The following is a 27,678-nucleotide window of genomic DNA, read 5'->3' as shown; positions in this document are numbered from 1 at the left end:
CCTGAGATGGACTGCTTCAGATTATAATATAATCTGTGACAGATTTGCTCTGATAGGCGAGACACAGGGGAATTCATTTTAGGAAAGATTCTTGCTATTAATATGATTTTCCTGTTATTATTAAACATACTAGCCCACCTCTTTTGAGCAGACCTCTGCAGATCTACGAAGATGTACTGTCTTGTGGTGATGCTATATAGACAAATAGATGACTTCTTAAATCTTAATGATGATCCTGTAAGAATTCCTAAACTATATAGGCTCTTTCATAGTGGGACTGCTACTAGGTCCTTTTCTGATATTCAAAACTGCAATGAGAACTCTGTCAGTCTCCCAAGTGTCACCAGTAAATTGCTCTTAGATAGTAACCAGACTTTCTCCTACTCAGAGCACATTCCAAGAGGTTGTAAAACAATTAACCAAAGGTCATAAAAAGGGAACTAATGATTTATTGTAGGTGCTAGGACAGAAGATAAAATATTGACTGGGTTTATCTATACAAAACTTCACTAATAACTTAGTTATGGCTTTCAACCTTCTATGAACCTGTGGAGCTGTGACAGGTGATGGATGTTTAGCCAGATAATCACTCCTAATGGATATGCAGGTAAACATTCTCTGTTGTAAACTTCTTTTTTTTTTTTTTTTTTCATTTTCACATATATATTTTTTTTCCATTTTTATTAGGTATTTAGCTCATTTACATTTCCAATGCTATACCAAAAGTCCCCCATACCCACCCACCCCCACTCCCCTACCCACCCACTCCCCCTTTTTGGCCCTGGCGTTACCCTGTACTGGGGCATATAAAGTTTGCGTGTCCAATGGGCCTCTCTTTCCAGTGATGGCCGACTAGGCCATCTTTTGATACATATGCAGCTAGAGTCAAGAGCTCCGGGGTACTGGTTAGTTCATTATGTTGTTCCGCCTATAGGGTTGCAGATCCCTTTAGCTCCTTGTTGTAAACTTCTATTTCAATTTATGATTTGATTTTTTGTGTGAACTTGTGATGAACTTTTTAACATGTGATCATGTATTCTGAAAGATGTATAAGTACTGAGGACAAAGAAATGAGAAAAAGAATTTTTCCTTGCCCCATTTAGGATCTTTTCGTTTTTTTCCCTTAGATAGCTTTCATAGAAAAGCTTTTACAACTTGGTAATAAACCTACAATCATGGCTGGAAGTGTCCTGCGACTTTGGACTGAAAGTTAGAGCCTGCTATCTCCTGCTGAGATAGAACAAAGGCCACATTACTTAATTCTCTGCTGTTAGGGTACAGGTGTTAACTGCCCAAGTCAGTAGCCTTTTACCCTCAGAAAGAGCAAGAAAGTTTTTAGGATTTTCTAGAAGTTATCTTCAGCATTTCAGTACAGTTAGAAAGCTAGAATGTCCAGAGACCCTCAGACTTTAAAGCCACACCAGAGTCCTACTGTCTCCCCCTCACCACTACCCTCTCCAGGACGGAGGTTCCTGGCAGGTAGGCTAAGTGAGCCTGAGGAACACGTCAGGAAGTGCTGATCCTCTACTCTCTCCTTGAGTTCCTGCCCTGCCCTTCCTCACTGACAGAAGATTTAAGCTGAAATAAATCTTTTCTTCTCCAATTGCTTTTGGTCATAATTTTACCACATCAACAGAAAGCAAACTAAGACAGCCATTTCTCTGCCTTTCAAAACTCTCAAGTCTGTTAAACCTTTTGTGCCTGCTTATGCTCTGCCTGACAATATCATATAATCATAAATGCCTAACCCCACCCCCCGACCCCAACACACACACACACACACACACACACACACACTTTGTCTCAATTCTGGCAGCCCTCCCTGACTTACTACCAATTCAGAATAAACTACCTTGTTTTTACTACATGTTTTTTTTTCCCCCCTGACATACAAAAAAGGAAACTCAGAAGTGTGGTGGTCTGAATACAGTTAGAGTGCATCCCAAAAAGCTTTTATAGAGAAAGCCTGGCCCTCAGTGACCAGTAAGTCGTTAGGGAAGAAGAGATGCTTAGTTCTGTTAGGACAAGTCTTTAGAAGGGATGATGGTAGAACCTGGTCCTGCCGTGATGGCATCCTGTTTGGTGATGTGACCCCTTTCTCATATATACCATGAGATGTGCAGCCACTGTGGTCCTTACCAGAGTTTACACTGAGCTACACAAACCTCTCTTTTTATAAAGTTAGCCTACCTTAGGTATTCTGTTATAGTAACAAAAACTGGACTTATACGAGGAACATGACAGCAACCTTCAGGACAGACTACTTATGGAAAGCGACTAGGCTTCTTATGTACAGTGTCTAGAAGATGCTAAACCAGCAACAGATCATTAGGCTTGACAAAAAAAAAAAAGTTGGAATAAGCAGAACTGCCTGGAAAGAATTCCCTATCTTACAAGCCAACAGAGAGGGTTTTGTCACCCGTGAGTAGAAATGTTCTGGACTCTTCTGTATAGATACCAGTGGGTTCCAAGGCATGCCTGTGCTAGCTGTTTCTTAGAAGTGCTCTGAGGAAGCCTGGGATATACTGGAACACAGGCTCTGGATGCAGGGGACTCTGAATCTGATTCTGGCTCTGACACTTGCTACATATCCTTGGAACAAAAGACTTGTGCCTTCTAGGCCCGTCTCTTTATCATCTTCCTCAGCTATAATTATTACTACATAAGTTATATGTAAAATGATAGCTTCCTGCAAGTGTGAGGCCTGGCTACTGAGTGCCGTGTTCCCCACTTGTAGAGCTTCAGATTCAATGACTTACAGGCACTGTGTAAAACAAGTTCTCCAGCAGACTCTGGTCATACTGAGGATCATTCAGGTCACTGCTGCAGTACTCATCACTCCCAGGAGTCGGGGAATCTGGAGGAGAGCCTAATCCATTCCAGAAATGACCTTGGGACAATTCAGCACTGGAGACAGGAAAAACAAAGCCAAGGACTTAACAGAAGGTTCAGCAGAGCTCCTGTCTCTCTGTCTCTGGCAAAGCTTCCTAACATTCTAAATGTGAAAGAACGTACGCTAAGGATGCACTCTAAACTGACTACTGGGTGACATTTTCCAACTCTATTTCCTCTCTCTTAGGATGACGTCAACTAGTACTCAAACCCCACTACTGACTCGCACTGTGCTCTCATGCAGCAAGTGGCTGTTGGCCATTGTGTGTACGGTTGCCATAGAGACGGCTAACCTAAGTCCAGCTGGACCCCTGTGCTATCTGTGCCCTGACAGGCAGGAAAAATGGCACCTATCATTCTGTAAAGCAGATGTTTTTGTAAAAAAAAATGGCTAATTTACAAAAACACCTTCAATTAAGCAAACACATGTACTTTGGAATTATTATGACATGGTTAGTTTTATACTGGATAGAAAAATGAATAAAACATTACAAGGAGTTTATAAACTAAGGAAGTAAGTATATAAATAACTATAAACTCAACATTTTAATGAATATTTTTTATTTTTCTTTCTCTTACAGTAACTTAATATTATTGAACTTAATCTAATGAACATTTATGAATAATAAAGCAGTAATATTAAATACTGTGTGCTGACCCAACTTAATACTTACTATTCCTCAGCTTCCCTATTAAGCTACCACTGTTTTTCTTTAATTTCTAAAGAAATTTGCACAATCATCACTTTCAAATAAGACAATGTTTCCATATTATTTCAAAAACTTTTATTTTTATTCTTTAGAGACGTGTGTGTGTGTGTGTGTGTGTGTGAGCATGTATATGCATTTGCAGACAACCTGTAGGAGTGGATTCTCTCCTACCACATGGGCTCCAAGGATAGAACTCAGTCTGTCAGGCTGGGGAAGAGCCTTTATCTGCTGAGCTGTCTTGCTAGCTTGGAACTTTACAACTGCTCTTTTTAAAAAGGATTCTTGGTATTTTCCTATATAATGGCTTTTTTTGTTTTGTTTTTGTTTTTTCGAGACAGGGTTTCTCTGTATAGCCCTGGCTGTCCTGGAACTCACTTTGTAGACCAGTCTGGCCTCGAACTCAGAAATCTGCCTGCCTCTGCCTCTGCCTCCTGAGTGCTGGGATTAAAGGCGTGCGCCACCACGCCCGGCCTATAATGGCTTTTTAAGTTCAATAATGTATAAGTGTTTGACTGCATGTTTGTGTTTGATGTAGTACATGTCTATGGAGGTCAGAAGAGGGAATCTTATCTTCTGGAACCTGCGTTAAGGTGGGTTGTGACCTACCATGTGGGTGCTGGGAAGCAACCCAGGTTGCAACAGTAGCAAGTGCTTTTAACTGCTTAGCCATTTCTCCAGCCCATCTTTACTAAGGAGTGAGGGTCTATGCTGTCCATCATAGCTGTTTGCTATGCCATCTATTCTGCACACAAATTTAAAGATCTCTACTATTCAGTATGTAGTCCTCCATTTTTTTCAGTTTTGCAATTATTTTTTGAATTAACTTATCTGTTTATGATTTATTATAGTATTGAATTTTGCCTGTGTTTCTTAATAAGACAATTGTCGTCCACTCTCAGCGTGATCCCTTTATTTTTCCTAACATATATTTCTGGAATTTCAATTATCTAGATATTGACTCTTGAAAACGTTCCCAATTTTAAACTTTACTTGATATATTCTAATTTCTTTTTGTTAAATTTTTTGGGATTTTTTTCTTCTCCTTTTTCTCTTCTAAATATCCTCCTGAATCTTGTTTTTTGTGTAGATGTTGGAGGCATTCCTCATGCCTTCAAATCCAGGCCCTGAATGCTGATGAAGCTCAATACACAGGCTAGCAGTCAGGAGGACCCTGGTAACTGGTGGCTAAATTAGAACTGGGCAGAGCTGGATCATCTTGTTAAGTAAATTTCAGTCTGGGGTACTTAACCTCCTTTATCTTGACCAGACCTGCCTGGGGGTAATGTGACGGTCAGTGTGCTTAGGCCTCAAGAAGAAAAAGGGGGCTTGAGGCTAGAGGGATGGGTCTTTATCCCAGGGGTGTATTTTATCTCAGTTTCCTTTCCTGCAGTGAGCTGCTCACCTCTATCTACCCTCAGCTGGGCTCGACACCATGAATCTAGGGCCTCTACAGATCATGCCTATCTAGTCTTCAGCAGCAGGGAATGTCCTCCTACTTCTTGGGGGAAGCAGCAGAACTATGACAATAGTCAACATTACCAAGAGATTACTCTGTGAATTCAGACAACACGTCATGGTAGTTGCTGCGGAGACTGCAGGAGACAGCTCCGTCTTCTGTGTGGTCTCATCAGCATGGCTGGTCAGTTACCCTCGTCCTCTGCCTTCTAACCTCAGTCAGATTTACTGACACTTTCACTGCTCTCTCATCTCCTTTCCAGTTCTTTGATTTCCGGCCTCTTCTACTCTTTGACCACTATCATAGTACGGTTTAACAGTGAATGGACATGGAGTATGGCTGTTCTTACCGTTCCTCTGCTGTGCACTCCCTGGGTGACCTTGCACGGCCCCAGCTTTCAGTTACTGCTGTGGAGCTAACAGATACTCTATTTGCATCCTTTCCTGAACATCAGCTCTGTTGTCCCAGTGCCTACTGAATGACTGCATTTCATTGTCCCACAGGAAAGTTGGGGTTAAGGACTTTCAGGCTCAGATTGAGGCATCTTGCAATTGTTGCCTTACAGCCAAGGGGACTTAGATTTGTCATTATGACACACAGGAGTATAGTCACAGGGGCTGGGCTTTACTCACGGCCCTCTTTTGGACAGCCAGGACTATACAGAGAAACCCTGTCTCAAAACACCAAAAACCAAACAAACAAGCACCCCAAACCAAAAGTGTGCATTCCCTCTCCCAACAGGGTTTCTCTGTGTAGCCCTGGCTGTCCTAGAACTCACTTTTATAGACCAGGCTGGCCTTGAACTCAGCCTGCCTCTGCCTCCTGAGTGCTGCGATTAAAGGCATGCAATGCACCATCAGGTCTTGGCAAGTGTGTATTCTTTTTTGTTTTTTTTGGTTTTTTTTTTGTTGTTGTTGTTATTTTGTTTTTTTTCAAGACAGGGTTTCTCTGTGTAGTCCATGCTGTCCTGGAACTCACTCTGTAGACTAGGCTGGCCTCGAACTCAGAAATCCGCCTGCCTCTGCTTCCCAAGTGCTGGGATTAAAGGCGTGTGTCACCAACGCCCAGCAGCAAGTGTACATTCTTAAACACATGTTTCTCCTATATGTATAACACATTGCTTTTCATCTCTCCAAGACAGTAATGTTTATAGTAGTTATTCAACTGACAATACAAGTGAGTCTGGTTTCAGTGCACATGCTAATAATATTCACAACAGTAGCTACCAATAGTCAAACTGCTATGTGCTAACACCGTGCTAACTCCTTTATATTACATCATTTCTTATCCTCACTGCAGTTTTACAAAGTTTTCAAGTTCTTTTGGTGCTTCTGTAGCTGAGATAACTGCCTAAGGCCTCAATGCTAAGTAACAAACATCACATTTCAACTTGACTCTAATTAAAATCCATCACACCACATTAATATGGATGAGAAGAGCGGGGAGACAAGAACAGAAAGCTGGATTGGGGGCCATTTTGTAAGCAAAGCCCCAAAAACAGGCTATCCACTGGCTTACCCCAAAGAAAAGGCTACCCACTGGCTTTTTATTTAATTGGTAAACAGTCCTAGTTTAAGGACGCAGGAAGGCGCGAGGCCAAGGCAGTATTGCTAACAATGTACTCAATGACCAGGAAGAGGCTTTAGTACAGCAAGCTAGAAAGGACACTTACCTGCCCAACAGCAGCTGTATAGCTCCGGTGTCCGCCAAGGGGAGAAGGTGGTCTGCACTGTGGCCTTTAAAGTGATTCTCAGATGAGTTCCTAGTACCAACGTGTGGGAAAATACTGTCACAAATGGCTAACAGGAAAAACTTAAATCCTAACCAAGCTAAGAAAGAGTAGAAGGCACTAGTCTGACTTAGAAAATTTAGCATTTTTAGACTTACCTGCCTTAAGTGTATATAAAACATTACACTTTGGAAAGTTCTTCCCAACATCAGAATCCTATTTCATTTATGAAGGGAGGGGGAAAATCTTCATTTTATATACAGGCATTCTAATTTAGAGTGTGAAGAATTTATCCATTCATATATTTAGCACACATCAGAGCTAGGTGTCAGATTCTGAAGTTAGGTTAGCCTTCTACTGTAGGCTCAGCACACTAAGAATTATTTGCTGACGGTTTCTGAGATTATCCCATTCAGAACAACAGAAAAGGAGGCAAGTCAACAGCTCAGGAAGTTAGCTGCAGGGACTGTGCGTGTCCCTCACTTACAGTGCTGACGATCTGGGAATAGCTTCTGTCATAGGAGGAGGGACTTTGTCAAGCAGCATACTAGTATCTGGGTTGGAGTTCATTGCAGAAATCAACATGGCATTCCGCAGCTTATTGCCTTGTTCTAACAGAGCTGAAGACAGGAAAAACAGAAAATGCAAACATCTGAACTCCAGCAGGAAGGGCTTCAATACCCAGTACTTGTCCTCCTCAGGGCAACTGTGCAGTGGCCTCTGCATCTGTTCTCCCATTAGTCTGGCAATTCCTTGAGGATGTTCGCTTAACAACGCTGTGTGCTTGGTGTCTGCCTTGTGTTTAGAGATGTTACACCAAGGAGTAAACAAACACCCTTTCCCAGAGAGACTGATCTTACTGTGGGAGTTGTTGTCTCCCAACTGCTGTCTGTACATAATGGGCTTAATGGTGGCAATGATTCATTTTTATAACCAGATACCTTATTCTCTTATCTATAAGAGTTTTAATATTCTTACCAAGAAACACTGACAACTATGTTAGCCAAACTTGTGGAAAGCAGTCATACCTGTAATGATCTAGTCTAAATTTGTATTTTCATGAACAAGAATGCTAAAATGAAGCCCACGACTCAGTTAAGTTCCCATAGCAGGATGATGAGAAACTGAAATGAACCCACAGCTTCAGATTTTTTGACAAGTAGAAGTCACCCCATCCCTTAGGTAGCAGCAATAGCAAAGGGCACTTACAAGTCCTTGCCATGTGCCAGGCAGGTATCACTCTCACTACCTCGCAATATCCCTCTGAGAGGATAAGTACCCTGCCCGAGTCACACATATGACATTTGTACTGCAAACATCCTTTTGTCTATGGTCTCACTTACTGAAATTTCAGTCAAAAACATTAAATAGAAGCGATGCATTCCAAGTTTAATTTGTGCATTATTCTGAGTAGTGAGATGAAATTTTAATCCATTCTTTTCTAGGCTGGATCCAAATCACCCCTCCCATTTATCTAAGGTTGGTCACACTGCATATTCTATCTGCTTCCGAGTCTCACAGTTGCTATTTAATTTCTCAGATTTGCCACTGTGACATTTCAAGAAGGGTGCTTGCTGTGCTATCACTCTGAGTTTGAGCCTCAAAACCTATACGGTTGGAGGACAGAACCAACTCTTACAAGTTATTTTCTCACCTTCACACATGTGCCATCGCATACATGTGCCTGCACTCATGAGCACAAATACATGTAAAAGGAGAATTTTAAGTGAGGCTAATCATCTCTAACACATGTGGTTTTATTGATAAAATTCTGAATCTAAAATACTTGGCAAGGAGAGTATGCGCTTAGTGATGCTTCGTGAGTGGGAGCTGTTGTTGCCTTCAGGTTAATTCCTCTTGGTAGCTCTTGTACGATAACTTCCTCAGAAGGAACTCCCATGCCCTTTTCTTCTCTGGGATGTCTGTGGGGCCTTACATGTGCAGGGCAGACATCCTACCACTAAGCTGTGCTTCCAATCCTCTTTAGATCGTTCGCTTCCCTCCCTCCTCTCCTCCCCTTCTCTTTCTGAGACAGGATTTCTCTGCTGCGTAACCTTGGCTGTCCTGGACTTGCTTTGTAGATCAGGATGGCTTTGAGCTTACAGAGATCTGACTGCCTTTGCCTCCTGAGTACTGAGATTAAAGGCATGTGCTACCTACCACTCCCAACTTTGCTATTTTCTTAAGGAGGCCTTACTTTGCCAACTTCTGCAAAACTAGTATCTTCTCCTGTCATCTTCCTTGCTTAATTTGCCTCCACTGTTATTACCACCATCTAACATATATATTTATCTAGTTTGTCTTTTTTGTTTGTTTGGGTTTTTTTGTTTTTGTTTTTGTTTTTTCAAGACAGGGTTTCTCTGTGTAGCCCTGGCTGTCCTGGAGCTCACTCTGTAGACCTGGCTGGCCTCGAACTCAGAAATCCGCCTGCCTGTGCCTTCTGAGTGCTGGGATTAAAGGCATGTGCCACCACTGCCCGGCTTAGTTTGTCTTTCTAAAGGAAACTGCTACATCTGTGACATACAAAGAGTGCCAAACATTTTGTAGTTGCTATAGAAACTAATGAACAAACAAACGCCTTCTTCAAAGTCTGGTCCCTAAGTCCACACAAGAGTCCAGGTACAATATGACCCAAGTGTAATGGATAATTTTTTTCCTTATAAATGGATACTTTAAATTAAAAGACTAAAATTAATGGCTTATAATCTTTGTGTACACACAGACACAAACCCACACAGACACACACACACACACATAATGCATTTATTATTTTGTATGTATGTGGTGTATGTGTGCATGCAGAGGTTAGAGGAAAACCCTCAGTAGTTAGTTCTCTCCTTCGACCTTAATGTGGGCTCCAGGAATTGAACCTGGGTCTCCCGGCTTTCATGGGAAGTGCTTTACCCACTGAACCCTAACCCTAGAGTATATCTTTAAAAAACAGATTCCTAAGACACTTCAAATGAAAGATATAAACATCATAACCTAGTGGTAGTGTGTACATATGCAGAAGACCATGGGCCAGATTCCCATCGGTAAAAATATAAGACCACATGTCCCTAATCATGTAAAATATGTATCTAAGTTGTTATTTATAAGACATCTCCTTCGGACTGTATTAGTGGGAGTGACACACATTCCTGCCGTGCTCTTGCTGTCACAGAAATAACAAAGGTAGCTAGCTGCACACCATCCCCTGACCCAAGGTCCCATGTGCTGCTCCCATGAGCTTTCTACGGGGCTCCAATGAACATGCCTTCCACAGGCTTGCTCATGGGCTTCAACTCTGGGTCCCCAGCTGGGGGCACTGTTTTACAAGGTTGTAGAGCTTGGCAATGGAACCCTGCTGGACAAAGTGGACCACCAGGGCAGCCTTGAGCTTCTCTAGCCTAGGCCCCACTTCCTGTCCTCTATGTCCTGACACAGGACCCAGTATAGTCAGCTGGCTCATGCTTTCCCTGTCAGGATCAATAATATTCTTTCTCAAACCATAATCCAAAGTCAAGCTTCCTGTCACTTGGTCACAGTACTGAGAAAAGTAGCACACACAGGAGCAACTCATTTCTCTCCTGCTTCTGTGGTATTCTGCAGCACTGCAAAACTACAATAGGATTGAACTCCAGTGTTAAGCAGTGAGATCACCTGCAGCACTGAATGTCCTCAGGAAGAACAGCAGATGAACTTGGTACCACCCTAGTTGCCTTAAGTCATCTGCGAACAGATAAAGACTAAAATTGTAAGAAGAGCTCTACTCTCATATCCAAACTTATAAAGTAAGGATCTATTTATACATTATCAGGTGCACATGGGTGAATAACAAGTCTCTGGAAGACTTCAAGGGACATAAGCATAGAAAGACAAATGTCCTATCTTCTCGTTTATTTGTGGAAGTTTGAAAGTTGATCCCTAATCAGATGATACAGGAGAGGTTATCATACATTCGAGGGTAGGGAGGGGAAAACCAGCAGGCACAAGGTGATGGGGAGTAACATCTAGTGTTTTGTAGCATCATAGGATAACTGCAGTTGACAAAAGAATGTAGCAAAATAGTTGGTAAAGAACATTTTGTTTTTAAAATTACATCAGTGCCTATGTGTCTAAGCATGTGCACCTGCAGTGGGTAGGAGGAGCATATCACCAGAACGCGTGTGGAAGTCAGAGGACAACTTGTAGGAGTCAAGTCTCTCTTTAACTCACGTGGGTCACAGAGATCAAACTCAGGTCAGCAAGGCTTGGCGGAAGAAGCTGAGCCACCTTACTAGCACCATAAAGGACATTTGAAACATTCCTAACCCAGATGATAAATGCCTGAGGTGACTCGTGTCAGGTGATATGATCGCTACCACTGTATACACATCCCGAAACATCTTACTGCAGCCCACAAACACGCACCACTGCCAATTTCTTATTTAAAGTAAAAACAACCAAGCAGTAATCACTTAGCAGGTTAGTAGAGCTGCCTTCACACGAGTCCCTGGATGACACCAAGTCTCACACTTTTATTTGGCTATTTAGTTCATAGGGAAGTCTTGCTTCCCTTTGTGGCCTGGCTAACAAGCAGAGCAACCCCAATAAATGCAGCGTAGTCTTAGGTGACAGACACATACCTGAAAGAAGGTCCTTTGCAGGGGGGGTGTTTGAAGACAGGATGCATGAGTCACTGTGACTCTTGGCGACTGTACTAATTTGTGGCTGAAACTCAGAGCTGTTCAGGAGGGACAGCTGCTTCTGTGGGGCTTTGCCCCTCAGAGTTATAGTCTCTACATTCGTCCCTTGATTAAGGTGCTGCTGTAGTCCACACAAAGAACCCTTTACTGCATCGGAGTTCTCTGCAAAGTACAAGTGGTCCTTTCCCCTGTTAGAAAGAAACAATGTCAGCAGCTTATAGCCCACCTTGGGAATACTACACCTCCGCAGAGTCTGGGGGATCAGCGAGGGCACTGAAGCCGGGGCTTTGGCACAGGTGGCTTCTTCTGCAGTGTGATTTTGTGTATTTGCTTTTAATTTCCTTATTTAAAAAACATCTCGATCACAGTTGTGGGTTGTTCCTTAAGTGATACAAACTAGACAACAGCACACAGGGAAAGGGAATGTGTATGTGTGTGTCTAGATAGACTCTGATACAATGCAAATGCTTTCTTTACAAGTAATTCCCTTTCCCTCTTTCCCCTCACAGGCAGTATCAGCAAACCTTTTAGTCACATGTGTACATTGGCTTCTCTACTGGACTGTGAGCAGTCCTTTAAAATGGTGCTTTTGTGATTGCTGTAATTGGGGCACGCTAAGCATGTATTCTCCCTGAGTCCCAGGAGCCGTGTCTTGTTCACTCTGTGCCGGTTCCTGGTATCCAGCCAGTGGGAGCTTAAGAGCTATCTGCTGAGAGAGTGGCTGTGCTTCTATCTTCAGCTTCTCAGTCTCCCACAGGTGACACAGCATGAGAACCGTGGGAGTGGCAGGCATGGAGACTCGGAACTGAGATCATTACCTTGGCGTGGTTGACCTGCTGCTGTGGCCTGCTAATTCTTTCCCATCAATTTTGATGGCAGGTCCCCTACAAGACCTTGACGGGATCATAGACTGGGTGTTGCTGGATTCAGTATTCTCTCTGAGTTCTCGCTCAGATAAAAGCACATTTTTTGTCACTTCAGTGGCAGGAAGAGGTTTGTAGCTGTCATAAGTTTCTGACAGAGGCTCCAGGGCAAGCGAGACCTGAAAGAGAATGAAACAAAACAAATTTTCTTCAGCTTCCAGTAACTAACTGTAAGACTTCCCTGTCTGGCCTGGTGGTGGTGGTGCACGCCTTTAATCCCAGCACTTGGGAGGCAGAGGCAGGTGGATTTCTGAGTTCAAGGCCAGCCTGGTCTACAGAGTGAGTTCCAGGACAGCCAGGGCTACACAGAGAAACCCTGTCTTGAAAAAACAAACAAACAAACAAACAAACAATCTAAAAAAGAGTTCTTCAGTCCCCTGAAAAGCCAACTGAGAAAAACATAACAGGAAGTGAAACAAAATTAAAGAATATACCTCAGAGGTATGAAGGTAAGAAAATAACATTACCGAAAAGTTTAATTTTCATGACAGAAAGAGGAGAAATGGTTTAACCAGTCACAGATAATTAATGAATGACACAACACAAAAAAGGGAAAACTTAATTTTTCAGATATCTCTGAAAAGGTCAATAGAACATTTTGTGTGGAGAAACTGCCAACCCATAAAAATCAAACCTACATCTTACTGAGAACACTGGCCTTGAACCAAGAAATACAGCATCCTTCAAATGCATTCATCAAAACTTTCCTACAAAGACAAACACCAGGAATGCAGTGTGATGAATACTGTGGCTGTGACCATGGAATTATGCCCCCCACAGTCCTGGCTGTCCAAATGTAACTGTCAGGGTGCTCTCTTACTGTGCATCACTTGCTAAGGACACCGCTGCATTGTAGAAGCATAAGAGGCATGGGGAATAAAGGTATCCCTGCCCTGGACTTGAACTTGTGGATTGGCCAGTGGGGTTGCTTTTCCCTAAGGAGACTTAGTATCGACCAACTCATAAGCCTGCTGTGACACTGGAAAAAGGCTCAGAGAAAAACCTTGAATTTTCCTCAGCATCTTGCAATCAGACTTAGGGCTGGCCTAACTCATCGTCACCGTTTACTGATACCAGCTCTATGCTAACTGCCTGGGACGGAGCGATGGCTGAAATCCTCTGTCCAGAGGGCGATGGATCTTCAGTGGGGATTTACATAAACTGAAACCCAAACGTTACTGCTCAGGTAAGAATGTGCACTGGGTGATCTGGGAACGCTGGGAACGCTGCACTTAGGAAGAGGCAAGGAATGGCTTCCTGGAGCACAACACAAAAGACTCAGCTCAAAGGACCAGAAGAGGCTGAGGTAAATGAAACAATGCAGACTAAGGAGAAACATCTAACTTTGGATGCATTAGAAAGACGAAGCAGTAACTGGTTGGTTGCCCATGGGCTTGACTCCCACCTCCCACCCCACCCCACCCCTCACCCCTGCTTCTCTGGCTCTGTCTCTCATACACCCCTCACTCATCTCTATCCCCACTCTGCCCATCTCACTGAGCCCCTCCCTGGTGATGTTCACTCTGTTCATCTCTGCCAGTGTGGCTAGTGAGTCAGTACCTGTCCCTGTCTGCTTGCCTGTCTCATGCTAGGAGCTGAACCTGGGTCCTCATGCACGCTAAGCACATGCTATATGCTCAACCAGATTTCCCATGTTATGCAAACTATTTTGCTTTTTAAACTGGAGATTCCTCCCTTAAAATGTCTTAAAAATGTTCCCAAAGTTTTCTCCAAAGCAAACAGTTTTCATCTGTCAGGATAAGGGAACTAACACACTCAACCATCTAAATATACCACCCTCTTCTGAAGCCCACACCGTCCACATACAGCATAAATACACCATCTGCGTCTCCCATGCACAACAGAGTCATGTTAAGGATGCTCATCTGCCTTCTAGCAATGACTCAGGGTCTTCTTGGTACTAAGTTGCCTACAGTTTTCTACTTATATCTGTGGTATCTAATGTCCAATTTTCAGAATTATGCTGGGCAACATAGCATTTAAAAATGACTAAGCAATGCTTCGAAAATTACATTTCTTACAAAAATTGATATCTCTGGCTTTTCTTGAAAAAAATTAGAAGATCCAGCACTGCTGAATTCCCGTTTTCATGTGGCAGGACTGAGCTGGAACAGACCAGTGACTTGGTCAGGACATGCATCCAGTCGCCCAGCATAGCCCAGTGTGAGGCACAATGATAGCTCTCTGGCGCTACATCTGGGGCCATGATTATCTTCATTTCCTGTGGTAAAACAACAGTTTTATAAGCGTAGTTTTACGACTTTTCACATATGTGTACATATATGTAACTACCACAATCATGGCAGGGAACAGTTCCATCATCCCAAAAACCTCACGTTATCCTTTTGCGGCTACGCCCTCCTCACTGCGAGCTGCTACCATCCACTCACGACGGTTTCCTAGACATTCTAGACAAGGGCCGTGGTCTAGTGTGCTAGCTCTGGAGATTCTCTGAAGATTTACTGTGGTGCTTCACGTGTGTTTCAATCGCTGTTTACCGACTAGAACAGCACGGCTGATGTCTGATTTTACTGGCTACTTTGTTAACACTGAAGCTGCTCTGGATTCCTGGGGTAAGCTCTTGGGGATAGCACTGTTCTTCCTGACAGTGCTGGCCCCAGTTTGCTGGTATTTTCTTGGGGATTCTGAGGTCTAGGCTCATGAGAAATACTGTTCTTCTAGTTTCTGTATCAAAGTGTTACATGCCTCAGAATAGTGTTTTCTCCTCTTTGATTTTTCTGGAAGAGACAGTAAGATTGATGGTTGTCTTAGTCAGGGTTTCTATTCCTGCACAAACATCATGACCAAGAAGCAAGTTGGGGAGGAAAGGGTTTATTCGGCTTACACTTCCATGCTACTGTTCATCACCAAAGGAAGTCAGGACTGGAACTCAAACAGGTCAGGGAGCAGGAGCTGATGCAGAGGCCATGGAGGGATGTTCTTTACTGGCTTGCCTCTCCTGGCTTGCTCAGCCTGCTCTCTTATAAACCCAAGACTACCAGCCCAGAGATGGTCCCACCCACAAGGGGCCTTTCCCCCTTGATCACTAATTGAGAAAATGCCTTAGAGTTTGATCTCTTGGAGGCATTTCCTCAACTGAAGCTCCTTTCTCTGTGATAACCCCAGCTGTGTCAAGCTGACACAAAACTAGCCAGTACAATGGTATTTTTTTTTTTCTTCCCTTAAGAATCTAAAGAATTTGCTATAAGGTCATCTAGGCCTAGAGACTCCTTTTTTTTTTTTTAGCAAGTCTGAAACTACAAATTCAACTTTTACAAACAGCCCCAGGTCTACTCAGGTCACTTCTTCAAGGTGTTCTTGTAGTTCACAGCCTGGGAAGAATTGTGCCATTTCATTTAGGCTGTCAGATTTCACCAAGTAGGTTTGCTTGTGGCATTCTTTTAATGTCTGTGAGTTCTATAATCTGCTGTCTTTCTTACAGCAGAGGCAAGAGGAAAGTGGAGTGTTTCCTTTTAAAATGAGTATATACTCTTTGCACTCAGTGATGGTTTTCATAATGACATTTAAAAAAAAAATCTATGGGCCTTGTATGTTTGTGTGCACGAGTGCAGGCATGGGTATGCCACGGTGCTGTCAAAATCAGAAGACAAGCTTGGGTGTTGGGTCCCTGAGACAGAGTCTCTCACTCACTAGCGTGTAGACGGGCCAGCTGGCGCATGAGCTTTTAAGGATTCTCCTGTCTATACCTTCCGTCTTGTAGGACCACTGTGACTGCAGCCATGGCCTACCAAGCCCAGCCTTACACGGGTTCTCTAGACCTGAACTCAGCCCTCATACGTGCACAGCCCTCATACGTGCACAGCCCTCATACATGCACAGCATGTAACCACTGTGCCATCCCCAGACCCCTTAGGATAACATCTGAATCCCAGTGTATTCTGTGCGTTAGTCAGTGTCCCCCACTATCACCTGCTCCCTTCCTCCACCTACTAAATCTCTTCATCTTCTAAAACAGCCCCGCTTCTACTTTGAATGTAATGTTTCTATGTCTATGAAGGGAGAAAAGGAGACTTAGGAAATTTAAAAGAAATGGGAGTAGGTATGTTTCATTATGGAAGAGAATATATTTCTAATGAGTAGTATATGGGCAAAATGTTACTGTCAGGGAGGCTGGAGAGATGGCTCAGAGGTTAAGAGCACTGACTGCTCTTCCAGAGGTCCTGAGTTCAATTTCCAGCAACCACATGGTGGCTCACAACCATCTGTAATGGGATCTGATGCCCTCTTATGGTATGTCTAAAGACAGCTGCAATGTACTTATATACATAAGATAAATAAATAATTCTTTTTAAAAAATTAAAATGTTACATTTAAAAAAAAGTTACTGTCAAATGTTATATCCGTACCATCATGAAACAGGAAAACTGAAATTCAAGATTTTAAAAACTGAAGCAAAGTGAAGGCAGCTCTCTGACATGACGTCACACAGACAGATGAGCTAGAAAGAATCAAAGCCTAATATGGATAGTAAATTTTTTATTTATTTAATTTTTGTTATTGTTGTTTGGTTTTTCAAGACAGGGTTTCTCTGTGTAGCCCTGGACATCCTGGAACTCACTCTGTAGACCAGGCTGGCCACAAACTCATAGATATACACCTGCCTCTGCCTCCTGAGTGCTGGGATGGTAAGTTTTTATAAAGGACTCCAAATGTAGCTAGATTTGTGTGTAGTTAATGCTATTTGTATGTGTAGGTCTAATGGAATGCTATTGTGCAGGATGCTAGTGGTAATATTGTATATACTCATGGCACAATGTATCTCCATCAATTCCTCTTCAGAATCCTACTGGCTCTATACTGTTGCAAGAGGCTTAACCAACACATTTTGTAGAGGGCCAGGATAAATATTTTAGGCGTTATTACACATTTTTCCTTTACAGTTAAAAATATAAGAAGTATTTCCAGCTCAAACACTAGATGGGAACCACCAGGCATCACACTAGCCCTTTTCTGCTATAGTTAATTTCTCTGTCCTGTTACTCTCACTGTGCTTAGCGCCTCTTGAATGTGTGTCCTTTGCGGTACTGTTCCAACAGAGTGTTTCTGTACTTTCATCTCATTTCAAGGTGGCAACAATGCTTTACACCCATTTACAAATGGGATACTGAAGGTCAGCAAGTAGAAATGATGTTTCAGTTAGTTTCTACTGCTGTGAAGAGACGCCATGACCATGGCAAGTCTTATAAAGGAAAACATTTCATTGGGGCTGGCTTACAGTTTCTACAGTTTCAGAGGTTTAGTCCACTATTGCCATGATGGGACATGGCTGGATGCAGGCAGACATGGTGCTGGAGAAGGAGCTGAGAGTTCTATATCTTGATTCACAGGCAGCAGAAGGAGTTGGTGTGCCATACCAAGCAGAATTATAATACCTCAAACCTTGCCCCTCAGTGACACACTTCCTCCAACAAGGCCACACCTTCTAATAGTGCTATTTCCTATTAGCCAAGCTTTCACATACACGAGTCTATGGGGGTCACTCATATTCAAAGCACCACAAGTGATTATCTAGTAAATGTGAAAATTAGTTTAGTAACCAAATTCTCTTCGTCTACATCTAATTGCTTGTTATTGAGCATATGTGTACATGTGTATCCAAACAGAACTGCCTGTGACAACAATGTGGAGCTAAGACTGAGCTAGGGATGTTTTCTTCCATCCCTTTTTAAAACCATATTCTTTTGAGACAAAGCAACCACTGAACCTGGTGCTCTCCAGTTCAGCCGAAATCTGCCGGCCTTTCCATCCCAGCACTGGGCTGCAGGGGTGTGCAGCCATGTCTGACTTTTCACAAGGGTTCTGGGAATCCACATTTGAGTCCTTGGGCTTGCACAGCAAGGACTTTACTGAGCCATCGCTGCAGCTGCATCTTCCCTGTTCTGTCTACTGTATCCTCCTCTCTGCAGCTGCATCTTCCCTGTTCTGTCCACTGTATCCTCCTCTCTGCAGCTGCATCTTCCCTGTTCTGTCCACTGTATCCTCCTCTCTGCAGCTGCATCTTCCCTGTTCTGTCTACTGTATCCTCCTCTCTGCAGCTGCATCTTCCCTGTTCTGTCCACTGTATCCTCCTCTCTGCAGCTGCATCTTCCCTGTTCTGTCTACTGTATCCTCCTCTCTGCAGCTGCATCTTCCCTGTTCTGTCCACTGTGCCTCCTCTCTGCAGCTGCATCTTCCCTGTTCTGTCCACTGTGCCTCCTCTCTGCAGCTGCATCTTCCCCGCTATGTCTACTGTATCCTCCTTCACTGTCATGTATCTGGGAAAAACGATTTAAAATGCTTTTCTTTTTTAAAAAGTTATTAATCTTAAAATTTTTTTCTTTTAAATTGTACATGTATGACTATGTGCGTGTGAATGCAGTGCCTGAGGAGGTCAGAGGAGCTAGAGCTCCTGGAACACGAACTACAGGCAGTTGTGAGATGCCCAACATGGGTGCTGGGAACTGAACCATAGCCCTTTTAACCACTAAGCCATTATTTCCAGCCCTGGAAAAAGGAAATTGAAGTTGTTGCTTCACCTTTACTGTAACTGCTCCTTATTTCCAAACTCCTTATCTTTCAGAATCTGACTTCTGTCTTAATCTTCTATTAAAAACAACTCAACAATCCAATGACCTTTAAATTTAAAAATACACATCTTATTACATAAATTACATTTAAATATGATCAAAAATAGTACAGCTACTTTGGAAAACTCTGGTAGTTCCTCAAAAAGTTAAACAGAGTGCCATATCACCCACCACTTCTACTCCTCCGTGCCCAAGGGAACTGAAAGCACATGTTCACAAAAGAACTAAACAGAGATGTTCACAAAAGCCAAGAAGCCCAAATACCGGTTTTAACTGAAAACAGACAAACAAAATGAGGTCTACATATACAGCTGAATGTTTTGCCCACAAGAAGGAACATATACTAAACATTAAAAACTTTATGGTAAGAGAGAGAAACCAGTTTCAAAAAAGAACATAATACTCTGTATATTTGAAACATCTTGCATAGGCAATGTATAAGGACAGAAAGTAGACTGCTGTGCCAGGCTTGTGAATGGGGATTATGGAAGAGAGGGGGGATAATGGGTATAGTATTGGATTCTGAAATGAAAGAAATGTCCTGGAATTAGAAAGTAGTAAAGTCCATATAATTTCATGAATATACTTTTTAAAATCTGAATTATACACTTTAAAAGGGTGAATTTCATATTTTCAAATTGTATCTTGATCATAAAACAAAGCAATAACCATAAAAGGCCACAGAGAATCCTCTATGCCCGATGCTATTATCACTACTTATCTCTCCTTACGCATCAATCATGTGCACACTTGTAGTGCTTTTATCATAAGACTACGAGTATAATCCTGTTGAACAAATATTTCCATTTCTCTAGTACTGAGAGGCACTGCCATGATCAGCCCCAAGAATGCAGAGCTTCATCTCCCTCTTTGTGGCCTGTCTGTTAAGCTTGAGGTATATGAAGTTGATCACCTTTGTCAGTTTATCATCATTCAGACTTGATACAAAACCCTACACCATCAGAAACACATGGGTAAACAAGACTCACTTCACCGCACAGCCATCAGTAGAAGCTATCACTACTTTCTAAATAAACGCGTCCTAAATCTAGTGAGAAGTTCCTGAGCTCGTCCGCTTAGTCGCTGGTATTTTGAGTTGCCAGCCTGTTGCACAGACAGGAGACGTGCACTTCTACGGTGCATTTCTGTATCTGGCAATGTTAAGTGCTCTTTCCCTACTTTGTCTTCGTTTCTTTTCCTATTCATTTCATTTTCTGTATTAACTTCAGGACAAATCAGGCAAGGTGTAAAACCAATTGAATTTTTCATTTCATGCTGAATTTACTCCCATGCCATCAGTTTTAGTTTCTTAGGTTTCTTCTGGGATATCTTTTTCTCTGTGCAGCCTTCTCTTTGTATTTTGGAACATTTCCTCCTTTTCCTGCCCTCTCACTATGGCAGGGGGAGCTCATTAATTCAGCCATGAGTTCAATAGCACATCTCAGGAGCTTTCTTCACTTCAATGTTCATTGACTAGGGAATCCACATCTAAACCCTTAAGTTCACCATCACTGTCTCCACTCTCAAGCATGTGCAGCAAAAATCCAGCCTTCCTTCTGGGCCCTCAGCCCTGTGGCCAGCCCTACTGTTTGGCCTGGATGCACCTGTGGACTCTACCATTATACAGGAGCAGCATATGTGGCTGGGTTTTTAATTGTTGTTTTGTGGTTATGTTTCTCTGTATAGCACTGGCTGTCCTGGAACTCTTTAGATCAGGATGGCCTTAAACTTAAGAGATCTACTTGCCTCTGCAGAGGGCCTGGGATTGAATGTCTGTCTACTGCCTGGCTTTTTTTTTTTTTTAAAAACAAAAACAAAAAAAACAAAAAAAACCCAGATTCTTTAAAGTGACATCTTTCAGACACTTGGGGGCTTTTGGGACGTAAATACTCTTGATGGCCTAGGCAGTTTCAGTGTAGTTAAAGTGAACATGAAGATTTTAATCTCTTGATTTGCATGAATTTGCATGTTTTCTGGGTCAAGAGGGTAGGAACTGTTTTTTTCACAGGTTACCTCAGGCCGCTTCCAGGAAGAAGTGTGAGGGCTGCTGGGAGAATCCATTCATCACTTGAATTTGTAAAATGTGAAAATTAAGTGCATACTCTGAGCTCAGAAGAGTCCCTCAGAAAGGAATCCTTTTATAGTCTTCCTAGGGGGTGCACTGTATACTCAGATGCTAATTGCTGTGCCCAGAGGTCTGGCTGCAGTCCAGTCCTTAGTCAGCACTGTCCTAACTGGAGCATCACCTGTCTCAATCACATGTCAAAACTCTTTTCCATCATCTCTGGTTGGCTAATCAAGAACTGATTCAGCCTGCAGCTGGGCAGAAGAGCATAGGGCAGGACTTCTGATCCTAGTTAGGGAATCCCAAGCACAAAGAGAGAGACAGGAGGAGGAAGAGATGGACCAGCAGGATTCACTGTGAGGTCATGATGAGAGAGCAGCCATGAGGACACACATGGACCAGAGTGAGCCAGGGTGAGACTCAGATGCACTTAATGGGGTATATGGCTGGAAAGTAGTCCAGGCCAGCACAGTTCAGAACAGTTCAGAACCTGGCCAGCTTAGTGCTGCAGCTTATTAGTACAAATAAGGTCTCTGCTATTTATTTGGGAACAAGGAAGGCATAGAAAAGCCCCAGAATTACATTAACCCAACATCCTCCGAATACCTACAGCATAATATGTATCATGCTGTGTTCTTGAAAAGGACATGAGAGAACCTTTGTTATCTCTGTATTAGTGACACATAAAAGTGCATCAAAAACAAGTCGGGTCAATGAGTGACAATATTAAAGATAGCACTTACATGAGTCAAATGAATGCTTCCTGGCACTATAATAGGAACTGAGGGAAATGAAAACATAGCCTCATCTTTTAGGGAGTCTAGCCTCTAAATGGGGATCCCACCAATAAACAATTCTGGGTTCCACACTAGAACAATGACGCCATCACACTTCTGTGAATTCGATCCAGTGCAGAAGCTTGAAAGCAACCTGGATGCTGATTCAGAGAAGGGGAGCAAACCTTTACCAAAGTGCAGTCTGGGCGAAGAACGAGTAAGTCGAGGCACGGAAATCCTGGGCCTCTCCCCTCTAGAAGACTCAGCTTCTGCCCCAGACTGTATTTTCTGTGGCTACCACTGGTTGCTCAGACGTGAACTATCCCTGCGAGCCCCTGTATCTGATCCTGATCTCCAGCAGTGGGGCTGCTGTGGAACCGTTAGGAGGTGGGGTCTAGTGAAAGGCTTGAGGCACTTGGAGAGGGGCTTGAGGTTTATAGGCCTCTTTGCTCTCTGATCTTCCCAAATGAGAGCGAGCCTCGAGCTCCGACTGCATGCCTTCCCCACAAGAGGCTGTGTCCTCAAATCACAGTCAAAATGAACCCTTATGTTGCTTCCTAGCAGGATTTGGTCAGAGTAACGACAAAAGTGGTAACAGCAGTAAAGAATTACAACATTTTTACCTGAAGTTCTCCAAGTTTCTTCGATGCTGGTGAAACAATGGTAAAAAACCCATTGATCTGATGGGTTGGAGACAGCTGGGCAAGTCCACTGATCTGAACTCTGCCAACAGGAAGATGATCAAACTTGGTGATTACTTCCAACACCAGCACAGCCATATCTGATCAGAAACAATTACAACATATTCAGATAGCTTCCACTAGTTTGTTTTTTTAGAAGTAAGCTAAAGGGTATAAAATGAAAAACTAAGTGTGGAGTAAACCAGGCACTTACATACCATACCATGTGAGGAAGGAGGAGTGAGCCCAACATGGAAAGAACAAGACTTTTAGAAAAGGATGACAAGTACTGCATATTAAAGGGATTAGACTGAATACTTAGCATGCTAAGTATATGTGGTAAGAAAATCAACTTTCATAGGCTAGGGAGGATGGCTTTGTGGGTAAACTACATGTCTTGCAAGCTCAAGGATTGGAGTCCATTCCCAGAATCCTTGCAAAAAACGTCATGAAAGGTGGCATGCACTTGGCAATCCCAGCACTGAGCAAGTGGAAACAGGTAGAAACCTGGAGTTTGCAGGCCAGTCAACCTAGCAAGTGCCACCACAGTGAAGTGAGCCCTGGCCACCCCCCTCCCCACCCCTATAAGCAAAAGATACACCTTTGAGAGTACTAGTAAATGTATTCAGTCAGGTGTGGTGGCATAAGCTTTTAATCCCAGTACTGTAGAGGTAGAGACAGAGTAATTGATCTCTGTGAGTTGGAAGCCAGCCTGGTCTATACAGTAAATTCCAGACCAGTCAAAGCCACATAGTGAGACCCTGTCTCATTAAAAAAAAAAAAAAAAAAAAATACTAGTAAATGTATTTGGCGAGAACTCAAGCATTGGTTCTAAAATACTGAAACACAAATACACCCAACCTTTTAGTTACTTCATTCTCATTCTTTGATGAGAAAGGGCTGCTCTGGCATGACTTCAGGGGTTAGTCTTGACCTCCCGTCGCTAATTGCTTGTTCCTAAATTATATTTGCAGTATTAAGGTACTGAAAACACTTGAAACCAAGACAAACAGAAACGGACCCCTTGCCAGGCCGCGGTGGCGCATGCCTTTAATCCCAGCACTTGGGAGGCGGATTTCTGAGTTCGAGGCCAGCCTGGTCTACAGAGTGAGTTCCAGGACAGCCAGGGCTACACAGAGAAACCCTGTCTTGAAAAACAAAACAAAAAAGAAGAAGAAGAAGAAGAAGAAGAAGAGGAGGAGGAGGAGGAGGAGGAGGAGGAGGAGGAGGAGGAGGAGGAGAAATGGATCTCTTAAGTACATTCTACACTTTATCCCTCATGCCTTCATTATCTTAGCTATAAAAGAGAATAAAAGTGTACCCAGATGGAATCTAAAATCATGTCAGGACTGTATAAATTCTAAATATTTTCTTACCAATGCTGAGAAATGGCTCATTATTACTACTTGTCCAATACTTAAATGAAAAGTATTTAGGCCTCATAATGAGAAGATCCATGCGGGTTTTTCTTGGCTGTAATATTCATAAGCTGTTTTGGTAGAACTCACAACCATCTATAAAATAGGCATCTTAACATCTGTGTGGGGGAACTGAGGATACTACATATAGATTACACAGGACAGTGTCTTCCCACATAGCAGTTACTGAATGACTTTATATGACTTCAAACAAATTACTTAACATACCACAGCCCTTTTCTGGTAGTCATCTCAAAAATTATATAAACTGATGCAAAAGTGCTCTGGAGCTGCAAATGTGGATTAAGAGAAAGGCACCAGATTCGACTGCTTACTTACTAGTAACTAGGCTCTTTCATGCCTCATTATTCTCTTTAGAATCTATTTTTTTCAATTATACTTCTATTTACTTATTTGTGCTATGTGTCTGAGTGTATCACAGCACACAAGGAGAAGCCACAGGACAACTTGCAGGAGTTAGTTCTCTCCTCCCACCACGTGGAGCCTGGGGACCAGACTCAGGTCCTCAAACCTGGTAGGTGCCTTTATCCCCCTGCCCCCAGCCACTGCCCACACCCCCCTTTTCCCAGCACAGAGGACAGAATCCAGGACCTTAGGCCAAGTACTCTACCACTGAGCTAATCGTCAACCCCTGGCCTTTTCTTTACAATTATTTGTTATAGGTGTTTCTAACTCTAGGTTGGGTGTTGAACAAGATCAGAGAGGTCGCGTAACATTCCTAGGTTTAGTAAGTTTTAAAGTCACCAAAATGGGCTAAAACTCCGTTCTCTCCAATTCTAAAGTCGACTATTCCATGTTACTGTGCTGTTTGGAGGAGAAAAGCTTCATCCTCATAGACCCACGCTCTCTACCCCGTCCCTTGGCTGTGGTGTCATCCAGTATTATTCACGTGCCCACTGTCACCCACTCCCATCAAATCCTCTCTGATAATCCTCAGTGTCACAAATGCAATGGCCAAGTCCACTGAAATAGGTTTTGAAGTGTTATGGGCACTATTTCCGTCAAAAGAGTGAAGGATAAAAAAGAAGAGACATAATAACATAAAGACACAAGCAGAAATAATAAGGCATTACCAAGCCTTCTGTCCTTAAAACAACTTAGGTGTATGGGGGTTTGCCAGCGTGTATGTCTAGGCACCACTTTTGTGCCTGGTACTCCCTCCTCAAGGCCAGAAGGCGGCCCTGGATCCCCTGGAACTGGAGGTTCAGCCTGTTGACAGCCACAGTGTGAATTTTTAGTTCTTTGAACTTCAAACCCACCCCTCAGATAATGAGTTTAATACCCACAGCAAATGGACAGTGCGAATCATAGGACCCCCGGAGGCTTCATCTTTATCCTCCAACTGTAGTTTCACCTCTTTCAGCAAACAGGCTTTAAAACACTACATCTGGAATGTTTAGCAACTGCGCTAACATCTTTTCAGATTAAGACAGGATGGGGTTAGAAGGGCGAGTTAACGGCACCACACCACATTACAGGACCGATTCCCTAAGACACAGACATGAAGAGTTCATAAACCCTGAAACATCCTACTGCTCCCTGTGCTTTCGTTTCATCTGAGTGCACTGGTTTGACTATTTCCTTCCACCCTGGGCTCCCTGTTCCATGTAGTTCTATTAACTACTCCTCAGTCTACCTTTTGCATCTTGAGTGTGATATATAAGAAAGGGGTGTAGACTTTTCCCCTTCTTAGAATTGGGAACAAAACACCCATGGAAGGAGTTACAGAGACAAAGTTTGGAGCTGTGACGAAAGGATGGACCATCTAGAGACTGCCATATCCAGGGATCCACCCCATAATCAGCCTCCAAACACTGACACCATTGCATACACTAGCAAGATTGTGCTGATAGGACCCAGATATAGCTGTCTCTAGTTAACTACGCCGGGGCCTAGCAAACACAGAAGTGGATGCTCACAGTCAGCTATTGGATGGATCACAGGGCCCCCAATGGAGGAGCTAAAGGGATCTGCAACCCTATAGGTGGAATAACATTATGAACTAACCAGTACCCCGGAGCTCTTGACTCTAGCTGCATATGTATCAAAAGATGGCCTAGTCGGCCATCACTGGAAAGAGAGGCCCATTGGACTTGCAAACTTTATATGCCCTAGTACAGGGGAACACCCGGGCCAAAAGGTGGGAGTGGGGGGGGTAGGGGAGTGGGTGGGTAGGGGAGTGGGAGGGAGGGTATGGGGGACTTTTGGGATAGCATTGGAAATGTAAATGAGGAAAATACCTAATAAAAAAAAATAAAAATAAAAAAGAAAGGGGTGTAGAGAAGAACAAGGATTCTGCCCACACAGACTCAGAAACAGGCACACTTCTCCCAAGTTCTCAGCTACAGTGCACACTCTCAGGGAAGGATTACAGAGCACTTGGCTCTCCATTTTCTTTTCTTTTTCCTATTTCACTTATTCATTTGTTGGAGGGGACACTGCCACCGAATATAAATGGCCCTCAGAGGACTGAGTGTTGGAGTGGGTCTCTTCCTCTACTATGTGGGACCTTTGGCTCCAACTCTGGTGGCAAGTGCCTTTGCCCTCTGAGGCACCTTACCAGCCCATTTTGACTATTTTATAGAAAACACGTCATGGTTCTGTTGACAGCCGGCTCATTTCTTGTAAGGTTCACACTCTCTGTGTTCTGTCTAAACAGCGTCTTTCCTAACTAGAAAATAAAATTTGGGCATTGGCATATTATTTTTTGTTAGACTCCTTCAAATTACTGATGGGAAAATTAAAGCCCAGAAAGATGAAATGGCTTCTTCAATGTAAAGTAGCAAGGGTAAAATAGGATTCTGGTTTCCCAATAACTTACAAGATCCCCCCTTACTGACAACCTAAAATAGTCAAAATTCTCTATGTATGGGGTAATTATATATTCACTCACACCCTGTCTGCCATCATTCATTAATGTGTTGTGTCAGTTCTTCTTTTTTCAACTAATCTTTACATGACTTCTTGGTAGGGATAATAACTTAAAACTTTATTACTGCCAGGCAGTGGTGGCACACGCTTTTAATCCCAGCACTTGGGAGGCAAAAGCAGGCAGATTTCTGAGTTCGAGGCCAGATTGGTCTACAGAGTGAGTTCCAGGACAGCCAGGGATATACAGAGAAACCCTGTCTAGAAAAACCAAAAAGAGAAAAAAACAAACAAAAAAACCCTTTATTACTTCGTGCCTTAAATAATTATCTGTGTAGACCTTACACCTACAATGTAGCTGGTAGTGAACCTATTACTTTACTTTTTTCCAATCAAGTTCCATGGTAACTCCTAGTAAGGGCATACTCCTCATAACAGGAAACTGAGACGCTGTGACCTTAAGAAACTAGTCTGATGGTGGTGGTGCTTATCTTAATTCCAACAACTGAAAGGCAGAGACAGAGGCAGAGGCAGGGGGATCTCTGAGTTCTAGACCAGCATGGTCTACAGAGTGAGTTCCAGTATAGCCAGAGTTATATAGAGAAACCCTGTCTCGAAACAACAACAACAAACACCACCTCCTAGCATCCATCACACAACAATCCAGGTCTGAAGTTAGAGTTCAAACGTAACTGTCTAGACTTCAGCTGTGTTTCTTTCAACTCAAGCATGCTGCTTCTTCAGGAAACACCCAAAGGTCAAAGAGCAGGCATCTGATCTCATTTTACAGGTGAGGAGATAGGTCAGAAATGTAAAGTTACTTTCCCTAAATCCTACAGTTCTCATGCCAACTTGAATGTTCATA

The 27,678-nt window shown here is 42.9% G+C and overlaps 1 protein-coding gene across 8 annotated transcripts in view; it reads right to left on the bottom strand.

Moving 5' to 3' along the window:
• Positions 1-27,678, bottom strand: part of C2cd3 (C2 calcium-dependent domain containing 3) — a 97,931-nt gene that overhangs the window by 67,585 nt on the left and 2,668 nt on the right. For 3 of the 8 annotated variants that reach the window (XR_003946487.1, XM_030242644.1, NM_001017985.3), the window contains exons 3-8: positions 22,450-22,607; positions 12,273-12,496; positions 11,395-11,642; positions 7,275-7,407; positions 6,731-6,820; positions 2,760-2,907 (exon numbers count right to left, since the gene is read on the bottom strand). Coding sequence is in view for 5 of the 8 variants with exons in the window: in XM_030242644.1 (XP_030098504.1) it covers positions 2,760-2,907; positions 6,731-6,820; positions 7,275-7,407; positions 11,395-11,642; positions 12,273-12,496; positions 22,450-22,607 (1,001 nt within the window). In the remaining 3 variants the exon portion in view is untranslated. Of the gene's footprint in view, positions 1-2,759; positions 2,908-6,730; positions 6,821-7,274; positions 7,408-11,394; positions 11,643-12,272; positions 12,497-14,419; positions 14,620-22,449; positions 22,608-27,678 lie in introns of all 8 variants that reach the window. The other 5 variants (XM_011241827.3, XM_006507908.4, XM_030242645.1 and 2 more) reach the window with 5 other exon arrangements.

The sequence above is a fragment of the Mus musculus genome, chromosome 7, assembly GCF_000001635.26.
Source record: "Mus musculus strain C57BL/6J chromosome 7, GRCm38.p6 C57BL/6J".
Taxonomy (NCBI): Eukaryota; Metazoa; Chordata; class Mammalia; order Rodentia; family Muridae; genus Mus; species Mus musculus.
Note: the sequence above shows the minus strand (reverse complement) of the source record. Positions and strands in the feature narration are given on the sequence as shown.